Consider the following 22,203-nt stretch of genomic DNA (forward strand, 5'->3'; position numbering starts at 1 on the left):
AACTATGCAAATGAGGAGCCCTGAGGCTTAAGCAGCAAATCTGCTTTCTGAAGGAGATTAGGAGTCAAAGTACCCAGGCGAGGTGCTTGGCACAGAGCAGGAATACAAAACTTCAGGTATTACTGAAGAATACTGTATCCAGCCTCTACAAGTTAGGTCCTCAACAAATCTCTATTAAATGCTGCTGACCTATAACTTGTCATACCTTAGAAAGCAGGTTCTAGTGAAGTTTTGCTGTTCACCAAAGAATGACACACACAGACTGCCAATAAGGTCTTATCATTTTAATTGATTTTAATGATTATTGCTAATCTGCAAGGATTAATATTGCATTCATTAAAAATCATTCAATACAAAATGAACTCATTCCTCCAAAGTTGCTCTCCACATGCTCCCTCTGATGCCAGACTGTTTTTTTTTTTAGTGTCCTTTGTTACATGGCTTGACAGAGACAGAGCCCTTATCTATTATTCCTATGGACACAGTAATAGATATGGGATCAGGGGGCAGGCCAGAGGGCAGGTTAATGTGGGTCTCTTCCCTCCAGCAGGGCCGACGTGATGGATACATTGTTGGCCAGGTTACCTCCCCTAACAGATGTGGTGTTCTGATTGGCTGGTTAAGTGCCCGAGGAAAAAGGGCCTTAACTGTTAACATCTACAGAGAAGAAAGCATGGTCACACTGGCAAGGAATGAGAAGGGACTGGGTGGGGGAAAATGGGAGAGAAAAGGGAAAAGTTTTGGCAAGACAATTGTCCCCTGCTAAGAAGGTGCAGGGTGAAAGCTTTCCTTTCTTTTGTTTTTGTTTTTAATGTCTGTCTCTCTGATCAATGGAAAAGTGAAAATTTCTAGTATCTAGCACTAATGTATGACCCAACTCTGAAGGATCACAAGCTAGAACAGGTTGAGGATTTAAAATCCCGGATAATTATATACTTAAAGCTCATGAGCATAAAGCTCATTTGACCATGCAGAAATGCTGGGAAGCAGGGTGCATGGCATGGAAATACATCTCCCTGATCTTTGAGAGAGCCTCTCTGGAGATTCTTTCAGAGCATAAGCCAGGATGTACTGATTACTTTCTCCACATATCAATTGCCCTTTAAGATCTCAGTTCATAAACTTTTTGTGGTATGTAGCAATCAAAAGTCATTATTACTTCTGTAAAACTACCATTATATAGGGTGTATAGTCCCAGACAAATTATATGAAGCTAGATTTTTCTCACCCTGGCCCAATTTATCATTCCTCCTCCTGCCCACACCTACCCCCCTTTAAATATTTCAGGTTGCAGAAGCACAGCTGACCAGAAATTTGCTCTTAAAGATAAATCCTAAAGATAGAACTCAGTGCTTTATACTGAGTAATGGCTCAAGAAACTCGCCTTCAGCACAGCTGTATGGGACAGAGCTGACAGAATTTGCTATTATGGCTCCAGTTCACTGATGCTATAAACTATGGGTTAGAAACACAGGGCCATACAGGGTTTGAGAGTAGCATTTCTCTAGGCTCAGCATCCTTAGCTCCAAGGGTTTAAAAGAGAAATTGGTAACAACTAACCACTCAAGCAGTTCCTCAGCATTAACACTAAAAATTTTCCTTAATTTTTCTTTTTGGACAATAGAAATAAATCCTAGGGGACAAAATTCAACTCAATAGAGTACAGTCTAGTTAAAAACTAGAAAAATGAGAAAGTCTGGTGGGAGTAGAGGAAAGGCTGTACTATACATCCAAGTGGGCCTCCTGGTCTTGAAACAAGCAATGCTCATTATACACATCTCTGAACCAGACATACCACCTTTATACAGGAAACAGGGCTTGGAACTTCTAAGGGAAATTAACATGCACCACCTACATCTAACCTACCTGCCTGGTAGATACCATCCCTACTTCTCTGAAGAAGTGAAAGAGCACTGATTTCAGCAGCTAAGAAATGGGCTCTTTTAAGGCGATTTAGACATTGCAGATTGTTCCACAGAGAAGGTACCTTAGCATTTCCTGTTAATAAGGTACCTAATTAAGACTAAAGTCCCCAGAAATGGTAAAGAAAGAATCACCTTTCTGGGCTAGGAGAGTAAAATCCTTCTTTAGTGACTAGGGTGAGGAACCCTGAACTTCCATTTCATCTAAAGAGCCATGAAGCAAGTTCCTTTGTGGTCTGCAGAACTTAGATAATGAGATGAAAAAACAAGAATGAAATTATAGGAAAAACAATCAAGAGGAAAGGAATAAGAAGAAAATAAAAGTTATCTTAAAAAATATTTCTTTTAGAATGCGTGATTCACGTGGACTGGTCCTTGGTAATATGGTCCATTAATATCTGTAAAGAGAGAGAGTGATTGGTTAACACTTACGTCTTCCATATGAGAGTTCCAAGAGAACAATCGGAAACCGAACACCTTCTTCAAGGCCCCTCCCCAGCCTGGGTGGGATCCCTGCAGTCATTCCCCAGGGCACCATTATTCCTTGTTCTTCCACAGTGTCTCTGACAATGCCACTTCTAGTGTTACCACCTGCTCCCAAGAGTCAGTGTTTTTCAACTCTGACTAAACATTACAATAATCTGGGGAGGTATTACAAAATTATGTTTTGTAAATTTGGCCCCATCCCAGACCAAATATATCAGAATCTCTTGGGGTGAAGCCCAGGCTCCAAAATTTCAAAAAATCCCCTAACTCCCTTACATTTATCACAATCTCTCTGTCTACCTTGTTAACTAGAACAGTTGCATTTTTTTTTGAGACAGAGTCTCACTCTATCACCCAGGCTGGAGTGCAGTGGTGTGATCCTGGCTCACTCTGCCTCCCAGGTTCAAGCAATTCTTGTGCCACAGCCTCCTGAGTAGCTATGATTACAGGCGCACACCCCCACACTCAGCTAAGAGATAGGGTTTTGCCATGTTGGCCAGGCTGGTCTTGAACTCCTGACCTCAAGTGATCCATGTGCCTAGGCCTCTCAAAGTGCTGGGATTACAGGCATAAGCCATCATACCTGGCTTGGAACAGATTTCTTGTACTCTTCAAAATCAGGTACATTTGATCTTTATGTCAGAAATAGGCTAGCCTGCTTGGTTTAATACTGGAAAAAGAGCTTTTCACTTGCTTCTCCTCAGGTTACCTGTAATAATTAGGTTTGAATGGCCCGTTTTTGTTGAGTCCCAGATATTTTGCTTGGTCATCTGTCAGCTCTGTAAGGTGGGCATCAAATGATGGCAGGTGCAAGCTGGCAACATATTCATCTAGGAAGAGCAAAGTGGCAGGAGAGCAGACTCCTTTTCAATATGCCTCTCAGGTTATAACTTCCCTCTATTTTCATTTGAAGCTTTTTTAAGAAAGCAGACAAGGGGTGGAATAACTGAAAGAATTCACAACTTGAAATATTTGCTTAACTAAAAAAAACCTCAAAGCTGCCTTTCTTGGCAGGGCGCTTCTCTCAGCACATCTCAAGTGCATTCAGAAAACCACTTACCAGTAATAAAAGGGGGTGGCTTTTACCTCTCTACCCTTCTCTGGCAAAGCTGGGGGCTTCCCTGCAGTGGCCAACATGTCACGTGCTAATCCTACTTTCTTGCAGCAACTTCCTTAACTAGATTAAATTATAGTCAAATTATGAATCAAAGTGGACACCAGTAAGCTAGAAAGAGCCTGTGTCATTAACACTCATTTAGGATAAGAGCCACAGATCTTAGGATCAAATCTTAGGATTATGGATTTCTAAGGTAGTTGGCACAAAATTATTACTTTTCCACAGATAACCTTCCCTTTTATAATTATATATTTAAAAAGAGTCTGAAGTAAGCTATTGGAGGAGAGGAGAGCAAGAAGTATCTTAGCGTTAAGAAGTCAGGGATTTGGGCTGGCCAAGGAGATATGGCAGATGGGTACCACCATGCAGAAAGGTAGAGGACTAGAGACTATGTATTATGCCACATGAACACAGCACAAGCTGCTTACAAGAGACTGGATAGTCTGCATATCCTCACAGAAAACGGACAACAAAACCTGTGTTTGTTTCTCTCATTTTGGTCCAAGGCTGTGTATACTCAGCTGCACTGGGAAGTTTACTGAGCTTCATAAGGCTACTTAGAATAAGAACATCTATCCTAAACCATTGTGTTAAGCACTGTTACTCATTAGCTGTGATTCTCGCACAATTCTACAATGTATGTAGTATTATTCTCATTTTACCAATCAAGAAACTGAGGCTCATGGAGACTAGAACTTTTCCTGAGGTCAAACAACCAGTAAGCACAAGAACAGGAACTGGAACTCTGACTCTAAATCCAGTGCCTTTCATAGCAGTCATTTTACCAAACTATGCAGCTGTCTGCACAGGTTTCCACTGTTTTTCACTCACCCATTTTCTTAGGAAGCAAGTACACATCCTGCTTGTATCGTCCTTCAGGTGCATTGTAGAGCTCTATCAGTGCCAAAGCCTAAGGTGGGAAAAGAAGGCCAGAAAACACAAAACTATTTCTTAAACACATACAAATAAAACCAGGTTTAACAGCATTTGGGTAAGTACTACAGTGATCTATCACAGTGACAGCATCTAGGACTTTGCCTATACTAAAGGCCAGCACACATCATAAGAGGATTTGTTGTTTTTGTTTAGTTCCTGACAAAAGAACGAATCAAATAAAACTAAGCTGGAACATATATTCTCAACTAAAACAGCCAATTCAACAAACATTGACTAGTGACTCTTTTCTTTTTCCTTTTTTTTTTTTTTTGGAGACAGTCTCGCTCTGTCGCCCATGCTGGAGTGCAGTGGTATGATCTCGGCTCACTATAACCTCCGCCTCCCAGGTTCAAGCAATTCTCCTGCCACCATGCCCAGCTAATTTTTTCTATTTTTAGTACAGATGGGGTTTCACCATGTTAGCAGAACAGGTGACTCTTCTATACTTAAGAATGCCTAAGTCTCAACAATTTATTAAACAAAAAAGAATAGGTTGATGAGAACATTGTACAGCACACCCTCACTGGAACTCTGATCTATGCCCAGTTCCACAAATCGCAGTGCAGCGTAAGCAGGCATTTTGCCACATACCTGTGTTGTGGCTGTGATGGACAGAACAAAGGTGGGAACTGTGGAGCAGCTCAAATTGAGTAGACGACCCTGGAAAGGTAAGAGAGAGCCCCCTGGGATGAGCTCTGTCTCAGATTCCAATGATACAAATCAAGCCAAAGTGGGAGAGGACTTTATACCCCTCTAGACTCAGTGGGAAGAGGAAGAATTACAGTTCCAGATCAGGAGTCTAGGCTTTTTCCTATTTTCTGCAAATCCATCTGAGTCTGAAAGGTTAAAGAATCAGCTGTGGTTAGGAAATAGTGTTACTTAGTAAAGAGTAGGTTTTTTTTTTTTTTAAGTGGTTTTATTTTGGGGACCAGACAATTTGTGAAATACATCTCTCTCCAAAGATAAAATTCAGGGAAACATAGGCCCAATATTTCTTTCCCTCCTCTCTCTCCTCATGGATCTAACTACTCTGCTTGTGCTGCTCTGCCAGAGTCCTTCTCTGCGTGTACCTCTGCCAGGAGGACAACTCGTTTGCCATCTGGCCAGATGACATGGTCCACCTGAGAACGTACTCGCTCCCACGTCAGCTCCGGAGTGCGGAGGCTGGTCTGAAAGGAAGAAAGCGTAGTTGACTATGGTTATTAATGAAAGGTAGGGGAGAAATGCCTAGCAACACATGAGAGAAGGCTTACCACATCGATTTCTGTGTTGGAGTGGCCCATATTGCATACAATACAACTGTTTTTCATGCGATCCAAGTGCTCCCGTGTCACTACATTCTTATTTCCTAAAAGTAAAGATGGGTGGCTAAGGAAAGAGATGCTGGGCAACAAAGGTACCGGCTGGCTTTCAGGCAGAACGCAGGAGACAGGAGGTTTGCTGGCATTAAAGAACATGTACACGTTCTGCGAGAAGACGTGCATAACCAGTTCCTTAGGCTACCTGGTCTTAAGATCAAGCAGTACACAAAGTCACCACGGAAAAAGGTTTTTCACTCTGGAAAATATGTTAAGGTTCTGATAGCTTATTCTAGTTCTGCGATCTTTATACTGAACAGAGGTGTCAGCTCCTCTGTATAAAAGTCAGTCAGACTACTTTCAAGATTTAGCCTCTGAATAAACACTCCTCTATGCAGGTTATTTACCTGTGCAAGTTATTACGACATCGACTTGCCGGATGACTTCATTTAGCTTTACCACCCTGAACCCATCCATGCTGGAGGAAAAGAAAACACTATGAGTAAAGCAAGAAGGCAGTGGGAGGAAAGATGGTCATGAAATGAGACGGCAAGATCCCCTTCTAAAGTTGGATCCAGTGCCACCTCACAGGAATGGTGAGTGATACGCTGTGCTAAACTATATACACTGGCCTCTTCAGAGTCCCCGAGACTCCATCCAGGAAGGAAAAATGCCAAGAAGCTCTAAGAAAGCCCCAGGGTTAGAGTGAGAAGAGCACAGCAATCCTAGCCTTCTCTTCTCCTAAGTGATTTCTGCAAAAGTGATTCATATAGTCAATTATGAATTCTCAGAAACATAAAGTACCTGGAGTGAATCTAATAGTATTATCACTCTGTTCTCTTACCAGGCCTGCAGAGCACAGATGGGGTCAATTTCAGTAATGTAGACAATTGCTCCAAGAGCTTTGAGAGCAGCACAGCAGCCCTTACCTACCTGCAGAACAAAAGAAAGTTCAAGTCATTGGGTTCATTAAGTCATGGATATTTAGGGTAGGTAGGTTCTTTGTGAGACAGGAATTAACTTTCATGAAATAACCCATCATCTGGTGAGCACCTGCACAGACACTTCAATCCCAAGCAGAACAGAAACAGACCCAGATTACGTTGTGAACCTGTTAGAGAGGTAATTTAGCAGACATCTCGTAGGAAGGACTGGGGCTTTGCATAGCAGTTTTCATTGGGGAAACAAGACTAAGCAAAAACAACTTACTCTAAGCAACCTCTAACTTCTTGTTCTCTTACTTGAGATGAGTCTACTTAAGGATAGCCTAGTAGCTCAGGAACTTCTGTGGGTCATTGCTGAAGACAACAAAATATGTGACCTATTCCAGTTTGGAGATATACAATTATATGCCATTTCAGATTCCACCCTTAATTCTACTGCAAGTCACTTGTGGAGCTAAAATGCTACATATTCATTTAAGTCTCATTAAAGATTATTGTTATATAATTGGGGAAAATGATACTGTTATCTATTCCACAAGACAAAATGGTAAAATCTGAAAACACTTCATTTTGTATGTTTCTATTCATAAATCTGAATAAAAGACTTTTGTTACTGTTTGAGATACATTATCTAAAAAAATTTAAACCTTGCATCAGTGATTCTATATTGACAGCACAAGCCTCCTTCACCCAAGTACACAAAAAGAAACAGACACTGAGACCCAGCTATTTACCTCACCATAGCCACACACCACCACTTGTTTCCCACCAAACATCACATCTGTGGTCCTCTTCAGGCTGTGGAAACAGACAAGGGCTCAACTCAAACATTAACAGCTCAAACTCAGTGCCTCTTCACAAAGTCAAAAGTGTGGGCCAATGCCCATGAGAATGTCAACTGGAAGCTGGCTGAGCTCAGTATAAAATGGTCCCTCCAATAAACTTTTAAAGCCAAAGGAAGACCAGGGGACAAGACCGGAGCCCATAAAAGTTTGAATATATATACATTCAACCTACCCATCCAAAATGGATTCTCGGCAGCAGTACAAGTTATCAAACTTCTGTTTGGTAACAGAATCGTTGACGTTCATGGCCGGAACACAGAGCTTCCCAGCTTTGGAGAGCTGATATAACCTAAAGGGAGAAGAGGTCACAAAAACAAATAAAAACCAAGTTAGCTGGCAGGACACAGAACGTGGCAAAATCTGCCTAATGCTCTTCAAGTTCCATGCTGCCCTTCCCAGTTTCATTTATTGCCCAAGGATATCAGAAAACACGATTATTTCCTTGTCATCCCTCCACACTTCTTTTCATTTTCTTCTCCCTTTACCCCTTTTTTGGAAGAAAAGAAAAACCTTTCAATTGAAGAAATGTACTTCTCTTCCCTCTATAGGGAGTGTTATTTCCTTTAGCATTTTTCAGTAGAAACCCATGGCTACTTCTGATAAACAAAGACTATCAATGATTCTGATATGGTTGTGTGTGTGTGTGTGTATGTGTGTGCAAGCATGCACAATGTTTCCCCAAGAAACACTCAGATATCTTTTCAGTATTCCGACAAGCCAAGAATATTTTGCCCAGTTTTACTTTTCGTAGTATGTATAACATGTAGTTTTACAATAGGATTGTTTTTCATATTTCAAATATAAAACGATAATACAATATTGAATACAGTTTTTCAAGATACACTTATTCCCTACCCGCCCCTCAACACTAGTTGAGAATCACTCAGTGGAGTAAATGGGAGAGAAAAATGTATGAACTAGAACCTGAAATAACTTCCTTCTAGGGTCCACTTGATTTTTCAACAGTAAAAACTCAAAAGTTTATCTAATGAAGATATTCCCATTTAGTTATAAGTCTGAAACACAGTCCTAAAGCCTAACAGAGACCAGAAGAGTTTGCTGAGGCAAGGACACAAGGGGCAGCTACTCCAGAATCTGTTACCTGTGAACACCAGTCACGCTCTCTTCCACAATGCCTCGGATCTTCTTAAACACGTTTGGATACTTCTTATAAACCCAGTGGGTTAAGTCTCCCCCATCATCCAGGATCTATAGAACAGCCAGAAGACTTCTATGGGCATTCAGGCTGCTAGGGCTGGGGGGAACTTTGAACCCACTTTCTGTACTAGTAAGAGAGCCCTGTATGTTTTGGAAGAGTACTCCTCAGAGCTCCTTAGAGCAGGCTTAGACAGTGGAAATACAGTCAAATTTGTTGGTGTAAAAGGGTTAAAAGGATTCCTATGTTTGTTTTAGGCTACAGTGATTAAGCTAATCACAGACTCATTTTTAGTCTAGAGTCTTGAAATATATAGCCCCTTTGAATGGAAAAGGAGAACTGGGGCAGGAAGGAAAGAAGGCAGAATCCTACTCCAAAGCAGCACCACTATTTCATTCTGGTGTGTTTGAGCCATGTGTTCAGCTAGTTTACCCTTCCCCCACCTTTCCATTCAGTACTCAGACCCATTCTGAATAGGTAGCAAGCTAAACACTTTAGCAACAAAGTCAGTGCATAAGACCAAACATCCAAAACATATTTAGGGAACCATGCTTTGAGGGAAAAAAAGGAAATACATCTATTGTCAAACTGTAGGACGGATATGCATTATTACCATGTTGGCCTGCCACCCATCCATGTTCACACAGCGGTCAATACACCACCAGAAGTCATCTTCTGACTCGCCCTTCCAAGCGAACACTGCAACTCCTGTAGAGACAGAAATGAATCAGCTGATTCCTCCTCTCAGGAGTGTCCTGGACCAAATCACTTTCTGAGATCCATGTGAAAAGAAAAAGGCAAAATAAACTGTTTCAGAAAGGAAAAAACTTAGAGTAAAAAGTCAAAGAATCATTTTTGGCTCAGAAATTATTTAGGTTAAGAAATGAAAGAATTTTTGTTTTAAAAGTATTTTGGAACCTTAAACTGTTCCCTTCTTTGGGCTAATTTTATACATAGAAGGAGACAAAATGAAGTGGGAGTTAATACAAAGTTGTTAACTGGAGCATTACTGATATTAGTAAACATCTTGAAACAACCTAAATGTTCAACATTAGGAAAATAGTCAAGTAAAAGCACATAGCCATGAGTATTACAAATGATGCTGTCAAAGTTTTCAGTGACATGGAAAACTACGTCTGAAAATATTATATTTAGGTTATAAAACTGTATACATGTTACTATTTATTTCATCCATGTAAAGTAGAAAAAAGGAAAAGGAAAAAAGTTCATCAAATACTATATGTAGTAGGATTTTAGGTTTTTGGGAACTTCCTAAATTTTTTGAAACACAGTTCTAAAGCCTTTATCACTTATCAGAAAAGAATAAACAAAAAAACCCCAAAAGTATTATAAAGTTGCTTTCTGAGCATCTTAGAAAGATAAGAGGTCCAGCCAGGTGTGGTGACTCATGCCTATAATGCCACACTTTGGGAAGCCAAGGCAGGCAGATCACTGGAGGTCAGGAGTTCGAGATCAGTCTGGCCAACATGGTGAAACCCCATCTTTACTAAAAATACAAAAATTATCTGGGTGTGGTGGTGTGCACCTGCAATCCCAGCTTCTCATGAGGCTGAGGCACAAGAATCACTTGAACCCGGGAGGCAGAGGTTGTAGTGAGTCGAGATTGTGCCACTACACTCCAGCCTGGGCAAGAGAGTGAGACTCTGTCTCAAGAAAAAACAAAAAAGAAAAAGATGAGAGGTCCTCAAAGAAACTTCACAGTTATTTTCTTCTGAATACTTGAATAATAAAAATTATTATTATTATTTTTGAGATGGAGTTTCACTCTGTTGCCCAGGCTGCATTGCAGTGGCACGATCTCAGATCACTGCAGCTCACTGCAACCTCTGCCTCCCGGGTTCAAGCGATTCTCCTGACTCAGCCTCCCAAGTAGCTGGGATTACAGGCGCACACCACCACGATCAGCTAATTTTTGTATTTTTAGTAGAGATTGGGTTTTGCCATGTTGGCCAGGCTGGTCTTGAACTCCTGGCCTCAAGTGATCTGCCCAGTTTGGTCTCCCAAAGTGCTGGGATTATAGGCGTGGGCCACCGTGCCTGGATGAATAATAAAAATTATTTTATGTTTAATTAAACTCACGAAAAGCCCATATATTTTCAATGCCATACTGAATACCAAATTATTTAATGCACTACCAACATAAAAGGTACTTCTTACTTGTGCTCGCTCACAAAATTGATAGAACTTATATAGTTTAACATTCTTCCTTGTTCAACTAACATTAGAACTGTGCATTTCCCCATGCCATTAGATTCTTTTCAAAGGTCAATTTTTTTTTTTGAGATGGAATTTCACTCTGTCACCAGGGTGGAGTGCAGTGGCGCGATCTTGGCTCACTACAACCTCCGCCTCTTGGGTTCAAGCTATTCTCTTGCCTCAGCCTCCCAAGTAGCTGGGACCTATATGCACCTGGCACCATGCCCAGCTAATTTTTTTCTAAATTTATTTTTAGTAGAGACAGGGTTTCACCGTGTTAGCCAGGGTGTTCTTGATCTTCTGACCTCATGATCCACCCACCTTGGCCTCCCAAAGTGCTAGGATTACAGGCGTGAGCCATCGTACCCTGCATCAAAGGTCATTTTTAATTACTATATAATATTCCATCGTGGATATACGTCTTAATTTTATTATCCACTTTTTTCCTGTTGAGGTTTTTATGATACCCAATTTTGCAGCCTCTAGACATATATGATATTGTAATGACAATTTTGATACATAAAACTTATATGTTTGGATAATTATTTTGGGGCAAAGTTGGTGAAAAAATCTGAACTTACCAGCCTCAGCCAGTGCTGCAGCCACTTCATTCTGAGTTGAGTAGATGTTACAAGCAGACCAGCGGCACTGAGCCCCCAGGGCACAGAGTGTCTCAATCAACACCTGTGTAGAGGTGTAGGAAGACAGGGTGAGGAAGAGAAGGGTCACCCAGAAATAGAGAGCAAACCTCAGCAAGGTAACAATACCTATCAACTCTGCACCAACAGGCACTACACTGGGAAATTACAAAAGGGTGTAATCCAGCAAGGTGGTGCACTGGTATTTAACTTTACATAAAACATAGATTTCTAAAAGTCTTAATAACATCTTAAAACAATTATATGTTTGCAAATCTAGACCTTCCTAGGTCAAGTTTGCTAAAAGTGGGTTTGCTTATACAAACAGAAACAGAAAACCCCATTATTGTGTTAATAGGGAGATCCTACTAATAAGATCCTCCAAACTCTCATTTGGAGGTTGGCGAATTAGGAAAAGTGAAACAAACAAAAAATCCATTTCTTTCTTCCCCTTGTCAGAAGTCCCTCTTTTCTTCCAACAAACTCACCGCTGTCTGGGCCGTGATATGTGTACAGCCCACTATTTTAGCACCAGCCAAGGGCTTCTCCCCCTGAGCACGTTTCCTGAGTGAAATCAGAGCAGACATGTCTGTGAAAGAACAGAGGATTTGAGCTAGGTCTGCACTAGCAGTATCATCAATTTCTGCCCCAGAGCTGGTCTGGATCTGTTGAGGTATGGTGAAATGAGGCAGAAAAACTTTAAGCCCATTTCCGTGACAACTGGCAGCTTCAACAGCAGAGTAACAGTGGAGAGCTGTCAGGCAACCACTTGGAGTTTCTCTCTTCCTCTACTGCTTCAGCTTTATATGCAGAGGGCTGAACAGAGAATGAAGTAAATCCTCAAAACTGATCAAAATGAAGGGTGAGTCTCATCATTCATTTGGGAAGAGACGGAAGTAGTTAAGGCATTGGCTAATAGATTCCTACGTAGAATCATCAGACCAGGAAGACTGTACCCTTAGCGGAACCCACTAACTTCTGTTTTTCTATGTTGTCTTACCGTATCCTGTCAGTCTGTTTGGTTTCTCTATTCCCTCTCAGTATAGAACATGCCTTCAATGTGTAAACAACATAAGAGTAAAGAAGACCTTACTGGGAGTGGCTGGAATAGAGAAACGAAGATTTAACTGTCAGTCATTTCTACTCTGTGTCAGCAGAGGGTGCTCAGGACCAAACAAGACTCTAGGTCACCACATCCTTAGCTTAAAACCCTTCCTCATCAGCTGCTTCTGGGCAATCTGGGTCTCTGCCATTGGCAGCTATAGTAAGATCCCATATAACCAACTAACATGTAGTGATCTAGGACTTGCCAACTCTGGCATGTATATCTTTGAATATGGTGGTGGGGTGGTGGGGGGAGGAAAACTTAGAAACTATCTGTGTGTAATCACCACATGCTGAGAACAGGAGAAAGAGAGAACAAGAGTCCTGAGACTCAAGTTCCATAGAGAGAGAAGTGTTTATCCTAAAGTCAATAATACAGTCTTTCTTCCTAGTATATTTTCAAGTCAGCTTTCAAGTCTTAAGTTGTTTGTGGATCTGACGGCCAACAAGAGGGTTGCTTCTGGCCCCCTAACCCACTCCCTTTCTTTACCTTGCTCTGCAATCTCAATCTCCCGGCGTCCAAATTCTGCCTGCTTGATGTTCTTCACACAGAAATTGCTGCTACCCTTGGAGTTGGTTTGTTGCTTCTCTCTGGGAGAAACCTCATCATCAGAGCTATCTGTGTAGGATGCAGCTAGAGTCAGGAAAGAAAAAAAAACAAGGATAGAAAAACCTCAGTGGCCCCAACTCTGCAGTGCAGTCCCAAAGGGACTTTCATTTAAGTTAAGGGAACACTCTTAATTGGAGCTACCTTTCACAACCCTCTCAGTTCTGCTCCTCTAGGTTCTAATAGGTGGTATGAATAAACTGTTGTGGATGCTTCTGTGTTGCAGCTCTTTCACCCACCCTAACAATACTGTGCTATTAGTGCCTGTGATAAGAGACCACTGATTCTAAACCTGTACCGACTATAGTAATTCCGGATAATAGAGGTACCTGGTCCCATCTGGATTGGAAACAGACCTGGCGAAAACGGAAGAATAATTTAGGGCAGATAAGGAAAGCTATTTCTATAGATCACTGGTTCTCAAATTCAAGCATCTATCACAATCACATGGAAAGTTTGTTAAAATATGTATTACTAGACCCCATGGCCAGTTTCCCATTTGGTAGGTATGGAGTGGCGCCTAAGAATCAGTATTTCCAGCCTGTTACCAGGTGTTGCTGATGCTGTTAGTCAGAGGACCTCACTTTAAGAACCAAGGGTAAAGACAAAGTGGTAAGATAGTCTTACAAGGGATTTTACACTAGCTTGTGCTCAAGGAATAGAGAAAGAAAGAAATGGCACAAAAGGCAAGCAGCTCTGGTTCTATTGTTAGCACGGGGAAAGCCTGTCAAAATGATCAACTTTAAAAAGCAGCTTCACATAAAAGCTAAAAAAGCCAACAGACATGCAAGAAGACATACAGCAACCATTCCTTACCTCTCAAATCACTTCCTTCCTCTCTGAATTGAGCACTTTCCTCATGACTGTTTCTGCTAGTATACCTGGTCTCTCTCACTGACTGACTTCTATACACAGGTCCTCCTCCTGTCCAGCTAACACAAATACTACTAAAGATTACCTTCCGGCCAGGTGCAGTGGCTCATGCCTGTAATCCCAGCACTTTGGGAGGCTGAGGCAGGCGGATCAAGAGGTCAAGAGATTGAGACAATCCTGGCTAACATGGTGAAACCCCGTCTCTACTAAAAATACAAAAATTAGCTAGGTGTGGTGGCATGCGCCTGTAGTCCCAGCTACTTGGAAGGCTGAGGCAGGAGAATCTCTTGAACAAAGAAGGCAGAGGTTGCAGTGAGCTGCCATTACACCACTGCACTCCACCTGGGCAATGGAGGGAGACTGTCTTTAAAAAAAAAAAAAAAAAAAAAAAAAGATTATCTTCCCCACTATGACAATTTAACCATATCACTAAGCTTTTTAAAAGGCTCTAATACATTTCTGTAAGATAGCCATCAAGATCTTTGAAGACTTTTTAAAAGCCTTCTTCAGTCATAACTCAACTTTTCACAATTTTTCTTCTTTCTTAGCTACAATTAGCCTGCTTGTCACCCACCTCTTTTTATCTGTCACTCCAAGATCATATATAATGGCTTTTTATTTATGTTAATCCTTAATGTTAATAATACAATGCAAAAGGTATTCTGGCAAAGGACAATGAAGGCTTTTGGTACAAATATCTCTGCTGATCATTAATAGCAACCTGTAACCTGTAATCTTTTAACAGGGAGTTTTCAGTTAAACAATGACAAGGTTTTACTGGATGCCCCATTAGATATCCCTAATGTTTTCTTCTATATTCAGTTGCCAAGACTGTATATTCTTTTCTATGCTAATTTTCTAATACACGCTCTATAGTTGGGAAGGACACAGTATAAATCAGAAAAAGACTTTACTTATAGAGAGTTAAGACAGGAGGAGAGAACTAAAAAGAAACAGAGCTGGAGTCACATTATAGTAGAGTCTGAATCTTTCCTACTTCAGAGGCTAACAGGGGAGGATATTTCAACAGAAGGAATAACCTAGTAAATAAAAGAAGCCAAAATACTAACTACAATCTAAGCAGTTATTGTTACAATCTAAGTAGTCTTGGGGACAAGAAAGAAAAAGATAGGTGGCACGGTATATTTTATACAAAGAAATCGTGCTTCAAAATGCACTTCGTTTTCAAGGCCAATTCTGTCAGCCAAAATAGCATTGATTTCTTCCCTTTGAAATGTGGGCAGATCAATGTGGGAATGGGAACTAGCCCAGTCCTACCAACTGGGCACTGGCCACAGACCACACACATAGACAGCCAGGGGGAAGAAAGTCTCAAGTCGACAAAAGCTTCCCCAGCTACTAGCCTGGCTGCAGAACATTCCCACCACCCAGCCACTAACTGTTTTCAGCACAAAGGTGGGCAGTCATAACAGGAGGTATTTTCAGACTGGTAAGTGAAGCGCACTGGTAGCAAACAGGGAAGAGAGATTCGAGAGGTCATGGAGTTCATTCACATCTACCTGAACTGTAGCTATCAGTAGAGGACTGTGAGATGGAGCGAGACAAAGATCTTCGGCCAGTTTTGGTGGGGAATTTGGTGAATTCCTGCATGTCATCAGCAAACTGGATTTGCTATACAAAAGAAAGACAGAAAGTTGAAAACTTGTAAGGAAATTCCAGGAAACGTTCCATTTTTAAAATTGTCTTTCCTAAAAGCCAATGTTATCACATGGCTCCTACTAAGCTAGCAACTTTCCCACCAGAAACAGGGGAAGGCAAGGCTACTCTCTGACTTCTCCCAAAACATCAATCACTTTCTCCTCCCGATTATTTCTGCAAGATTTGGAAGGAGGGGCTAAGGTTAAGCCCAACTTCTTTTAGTATTTGTCAAATTTTATAAATCTTTCTGACATTCCATAAAGTTTTCCTCCCTCTTATAACACTGACATGTTAAACTCTTTACCCCCTTCCCAAATCTTTCAGAAAACAGAATCTCATAGTGTTACTGGGGTTTTTTGGCTTTTGTTTTCAGAATATTCTCTTGTAGCATATTCCTAAAGTTGGCAATGGTCTTGCTTTCTGAAAGAATTATGAAGAGATGCCTAGAAATGGTGATGGGCATTAGGGTGCCAATACTCAGAGCCCAACCATATGTCTATACTTCACAAAGCCAATGTACTATCCCCAAAACCTTCTATCCTAGTAAAAAATTAAAAATACCAGAATGATAAAGAAAAATTGAAAAACCCACATACACTATAGTCAATTCTAACTCATTAGGACTAATTTGAATTAAGGAGAAAATAATGACTTGGTAAACTTCGTATTAAAAAATACCTTAAATGAAATAAACCAGAACTAGATAATTCTTTGAAGGATACTTGGAAAACTGGCTCTAATCAACAGCAAATAGTTTGCAATTAATATTAATTATAGATTTATACAGTCTGTGACACTTTCATTACATGGTTTAAATCTGCTGAACTCCTATTTAAACTCTGACAAACCCCCTTCAAAATAAAATAAACTTCACCATCCTGAAATAAGCAGGATGGCTTGAGACTCTGAACTGAGATTCTGTTCACAATCTGACTAAATTTGAAAAGCTTCCCATGGAGAATCCATTAAGCTAAGCCTTTAGCAAATACTTGAGAAATGTAAACGACTACAGATTAAAATCTTCTCTGCATAATACTGACAACATGGTTATAGCCATTTTAAAGCCAGGAACAGTAAACTACCCATTAGTTACAGCTGCAAAAGCTTCTTCCCCTCCTCTTTCACATGCACTCTTCAGCTAGTAGAGCACCAGACTGCAGTGTAAGAATCGGATTTAAGGGGGTAGCCTAGGCATAAGCAGCTAATATAAACAAATTAAAAACTGAATTAGCAGGACTCCACAGGTAATAAGGCAGTAATCAAGGGAACACAGGTCTAGCACAGTTCACACCAAGAATGAAAGCAGAGACCAGCCATGTAGTAATAGCCATGCATACTATGATTACCAGTCCTAAGAGAAAACCCTGTGGGTACTTCTATTTAAAATTTATCCTAGTTCAGCATCTAACCGGGCAAGTTTTCATTAGCCTACTCTGTGAAATAAGGAGGGGACAGAGGACAGATCCTGTTTAATTAAATCTCGGAACACATCCTAAAGGCATGGAAGGGAACAGCCTAGGGTCTTAAAACATGTAGGAAGGCATTCAATGAATACCTGTAGAATGAGTAATTGTTTCAAAATCCTTTCTTGTGTTTACACACAATTAGGATATGGTTTAAAAAGGGAAAGAAAGACTTTCTTGTGTAAGATAAATCAATCAAGTTTCAAAGATAAATAAGAAAGTAAATAAAGACTCAAGCCAAACCACATATACTGCACCGGAGCTTGATTAACAAATATCTTTATACATCCAAAGCAGCTTTTTTAGTTTAGGTGTTAAAATTTTAATGATAAATAGCTTAAACATCAAAAGGACAATTGTCTTTAAAAAAAAAAATACTCATTGAGGTGGCCACAGGTCAGCATTTGCTCTTCTAGATAGGATTTCTCACTGCATGTTCACATGATTTCTGCAGTCCGCAAAGCTAGTTTCACTGAAGAAATTAATCCAGGACCAAGGTAATGACTTCCAACTCAATATACTGTTATTTTGGTGATGGAAAAAAAATACACAATCAAGAGACCATCAACCCCGCTTAACACTCTCCAGAGGCAGCCCTTCCTCTACCAGTCTCCCTGCTGCCGGCATATGCAGTCTCTTCTATTTGGAAGCTACTCTCCCCTCCGCTATGATTCCTTCCCTTGTTTGTCTTTTTTCAAAGAGTTCTGGGCATGTTCCCAGACACCACCTACGTGGAGGGTGAGGGTGGGGGAGGAAACTGCAATAACATTTGCAGTTTTTCAGATAGAGAGGTGGCTATGGCAAGATAGAAATGTGTTTCTTCAGCAACCTAAAATCTGAATAGTAATAATTTCCTCTTATATTAGTAAAGCTCATCGGTAGCCTAAAGCTGAGCAAAATCTTTGCCATCTAGAAATACTGGACTATGTTGCAAGCAGCTTACTAATCAGTTCAGTGCCCCTACCTCCCCATCTCTCAAATAATGAATATGGTCCATATTTGAAGTGGGTAGAATGTTAACTCAAGCCATGGAAAGGATGAATGACTGTGTATTTTTGCAGCTCTCTGACATTCTCACCACTTATAAGGTGTCCCAACAATACAAAGATGCATGAAAACCTGATCTTCTCTTCCACCCCAAATTACATGCTGATGAGAATCTGTGTTACAATTGATGCTGTGGAATACATCTGCTCTGCCAGTTTCCTCCACACCTGCTACCTTCACTGGTTGTCTTCATAGCTAGTAGCTCTGTTTTCCCTTGGTGAAGTACCTCCTGGAGTGTTGTTCACCCTCACATTGTAAATATAGACACTGCTGCCAAAAGCAACTTTTGGTTATCACAATTTTTCTCTCTACATCTCAACAACAACCTTCTGATTGGGTTGGACTCACTGCATTCGAGGCAAATATGATAACTTGGATAAGAAGAAAATGAAGACTACAAAGTTGTTCTGTTTCTATTAATTCCTATTATCATCATTTCTTCCAAACATTAAGTCTTAATTGCTGTGCTTTCATCTTTCTTCAAATCTACATCTAACAAGGAATACTACACCTAAATAACAAGTAGGATTGGGAAGAGAAGGAATGGAAAGGAAATAAAGTGGCTGAAACGCAGAAAGTATCTTTCAGTAAAAAGTCTTAGAACGATGTTTGGCTTAAGTACTCACCACTCCATAAACAGCCTTACCCACAACTGAACAAACACACCAGTGTTCCATTCTTACACCAAGAGCATATTTATGAAAGGCTAGAAGGTCAGATTGACCCATTCTTCAAATAGCACACCCAAATACAGAAGTCTACTTGCTGTGTCTTAAAAACCCAATTAAATATCAGGCTAGTTTAACATGCTATTTAAAGCACCTCTTCAAATAGCTTAGCAGGTACAATGGTTGACTTTCTTCCATGTGATACTGAGAATGGCTCTATCAAATGAATAATTTGGGGTATATCCACTACCTAGTGGTAAGTCTGGTGACAAAGTGAGCTAAAGAATTGTTGTGCAGACCTTACCAAGAAGAGAGGATCAGAGGCAATCCAAAAAAGTTACATGTCTCAAGAGAAGAAAACTTGTATGCTATTAATTTCATTGATCCTAATTGATATTTTCACATCAGAAGCTGAGCTTACTTTCACAAACACACATATTCTCAGATGTTAAATAGCCCAGCTACACTCCTTCCCAGGTCCCACCCAATTTTGCCTTCTAGCTTCTGAATGAGAAAGAATTAAAAGCCACCAGAATTCTACTACAACATTTTAGCCAAGAAATTGTGATCAGGATAATATCTGTGGTGCATTATATTCTTTAGTCAACACATTTGCTGGGCACCAACTAAGTATCCAGTGCTACTCCAGCAAAGTTCTCTGCAAGGAAGAGAACTTATGTCTACATGGTCCTTAAAAACTGTAGACATAAAAGGCTGGGCGCGGTGGCTCACGCCTGTAATTCCAGCACTTTGGGAGGCTGAGGCAGGCAGATAACCTGAGGTTGGGAGTTCCAGACCAGTCTGACCAACATGGAGAAACTCCGTCTCTATTAAAAATAAAAAATCAGCCAGGTGTGGTGGCACATGACTGTCATCTCAGCTACTCGGGAGGCTGAGGCAGAAGAACTGCTTGAACCCGGGAGGTGGAGGTTGCAGTGAGCCAAGATCGCGTCATTGCACTCCAGCCTAGGCAACAAGAGCAAAACTCTGTTTCAAAAAAAAAAAAATCTGTAGACATGTTTTGACCCATAGCAGTGGCATGGAATTTCACTTCTCCATGAGGAACATGCCAGGTATTACAGTCTTCATAGCCATATCGAGGTTATCATTTAACTTAGACATACTGTCAAATTCGTTATTTCAAATGCCAATCTAATAGCATTTAATTTCTTCAGAAAGGTTTCTTCCTAAGGGTGAAGAACTAGATTCAAGATAAACAGCAATTACTAGGAAAACAAATCATTAAGAAAGAATAATGTAGAAGTGAGCAGAGCAGTCTTTCTTACTGCAGAGAATTATTTGAAGGGCTAGTATCCCTCTTTTGGTACACTACTGATTTTCTGGGACATTGCTAAATTTATATATTCTGTCCCACTGTATCCTCTAGCATATTGTGTACAGAGACTTTTCTGTTTACAAATTATGGTCAGCATCTTAGCAAGTGAGCAAAAAAAGCGACGATAAAAAACTAGAAATTTTAAAAAGGTCATCATTACTAAGCATAGCATGTTAGAACACTTTTCAAGATTTCTACATCTTTTCTAATCCCTCTTTCACACATTTTTTGGCTAACTTATTCTTTCTTCTATAGATTCTACCCTCACTGACTCCTTTTCCAGAGGAAAGGAAAAGGATACGGCAGTCAGCCAAAACAGGTGCAACACCTTTACTTCCTTCCTTTCTCTCTCATTCTCTCTCTCTTTTTAAAGAGACAGGGTCTCACTATGTTTGCCAGGCTGGCTGCAAACTGCTGGGCTCAAGCAATCTTCCCACTTCCTGAGTAGCTGGGACTATGGGCCCACACGACCATGCCCAGTTTTTCCTGATATTTACCAGTCTGATTCCCATTTCAGATGAACTCAAACAAACAGTTATCAGTAGAAACCCACTCCTTGGTAAAAGAAATACACAAGTCTGAATACCTTTCACCTCAATTAAGTAAAAAAGTTTCCCAAAAGAAAGGAATTCCCTTCCCAACACAATGCCCCCAGACACAACTACCGGAAAACAACTTATCTCAAGGGAATCAATCTCAGGCCAGAGTTGAAGCCACAGCCACCTTCAGTCACTTCTTCCATTCCCTCGTGCAGAAACCAGTCTTCTGAGTGAGACTCAGCAGGTTTTGGCTGCTCCCTACTCTCCTTCCCTGTCTCAGGTTTCTTTTAAGTTCTCAGTCTCCCCAGATGGGGCCTGAGTTTCTTCGGGGAGGAGGGGACAGGCTGACTAATCTCAGCACATATCTTCCCCCCAACTCCCGCCTCTGTGTCTCTACAGTAACAGGATATAACACACAGAGCTAGAATCCAATTCCACAGTCAGAAGCAATACTCCTTTCAAAGTAGGACTCAACTAGATCTTTTGTCAATGCTGGTGGCAAGAAGAGGTGAGGCAATACCAGGCCTCACACTGCTAAGTCACTTAAAAGGTAAGGAACATACAGCTTGAAAAATTCTGCCAAAGAGTAGTTTGGCTCTTAGGAGCTACTCTCCTCTCTTCCTATAAAACAAAATACTTCATTGACTTCACTTCACTGTTATCTCCTAAAGGGCTTCAGTCAATGTGAGTGATCGAGGCCTGCAACTGCCAACTAGAAGTAAAATTAAGAGGTTAAAAAAAGGCAGTAAGTAGGATAGAAAAGGGCTTCCCAATCTTTTGAACACCACAATCTGCAACAGAATGTCACACACATCCAGACTGTTTCAATGCCTATTTAGCTATTGACCTGCCCAGTTGCCTGACCTGTACATACTTTCTTTTCCCTCAGTCTCACTACCAACACTATATAAACGCAGGCCAGTCCTCTCTGTTTCTCCTGACATTGAATTATCATCAATTCTAGGTGTTAAAAAAAAATCAGTACAGGTGACTGAAGAAATCCTGATTCCTGGAACATACCCACTACTTTAGTGGTAACACTAAAGTCTCCTCTCCCACTCCCCTGTTGTACTGTTTATTTTTCCAATTTTATTATAATTTTCAGCATATAAAAAATTTAAAAGCATAGTATAATGAACGTCTGTATTCTCCACCTAGATTCAATCTTTCCATAATAGGTTTTTTTCTCTGTATATATACACACATACACATACATACTTTTCTCTGTATATATACACACATACACACTTTTTCTCTGTATATATACACACATACACATACATACTTTCACATGGTCCTACAAAAACAAAAAAGGTTGCAAACATGAACATTTACCAATAAATTCTTC

General features: G+C 40.5%; 1 protein-coding gene across 4 annotated transcripts in view; it reads right to left on the reverse strand.

Moving 5' to 3' along the window:
• Positions 1-269: 269 nt before the first annotated feature.
• Positions 270-22,203, reverse strand: part of AHCYL1 (adenosylhomocysteinase like 1) — a 40,337-nt gene continuing 18,403 nt past the window's right edge. For 2 of the 4 annotated variants that reach the window (XM_012468088.2, XM_012468089.3), the window contains exons 2-17: positions 15,664-15,775; positions 13,154-13,297; positions 12,048-12,148; positions 11,503-11,605; positions 9,318-9,412; positions 8,651-8,757; positions 7,721-7,837; positions 7,438-7,501; positions 6,604-6,692; positions 6,167-6,237; positions 5,715-5,809; positions 5,532-5,630; positions 5,053-5,121; positions 4,357-4,435; positions 3,118-3,238; positions 270-2,320 (exon numbers count right to left, since the gene is read on the reverse strand). In XM_012468088.2, coding sequence (XP_012323511.1) covers positions 2,314-2,320; positions 3,118-3,238; positions 4,357-4,435; positions 5,053-5,121; positions 5,532-5,630; positions 5,715-5,809; positions 6,167-6,237; positions 6,604-6,692; positions 7,438-7,501; positions 7,721-7,837; positions 8,651-8,757; positions 9,318-9,412; positions 11,503-11,605; positions 12,048-12,148; positions 13,154-13,297; positions 15,664-15,775 — 1,473 coding nt within the window. In that variant the 3' untranslated portion in view covers positions 270-2,313. Of the gene's footprint in view, positions 2,321-3,117; positions 3,239-4,356; positions 4,436-5,052; positions 5,122-5,531; positions 5,631-5,714; positions 5,810-6,166; positions 6,238-6,603; positions 6,693-7,437; positions 7,502-7,720; positions 7,838-8,650; positions 8,758-9,317; positions 9,413-11,502; positions 11,606-12,047; positions 12,149-13,153; positions 13,298-15,663; positions 15,776-17,643; positions 19,065-21,039; positions 21,059-22,203 lie in introns of those variants that run through there. The other 2 variants (XM_012468091.3, XM_012468090.3) reach the window with 2 other exon arrangements.

Source organism: Aotus nancymaae, unplaced genomic scaffold (assembly GCF_030222135.1).
Source record: "Aotus nancymaae isolate 86718 unplaced genomic scaffold, 86718_ANA_hifiasm-v0.15.2.pri h1tg000007l, whole genome shotgun sequence".
Classification (NCBI taxonomy): domain Eukaryota; kingdom Metazoa; phylum Chordata; class Mammalia; order Primates; family Aotidae; genus Aotus; species Aotus nancymaae.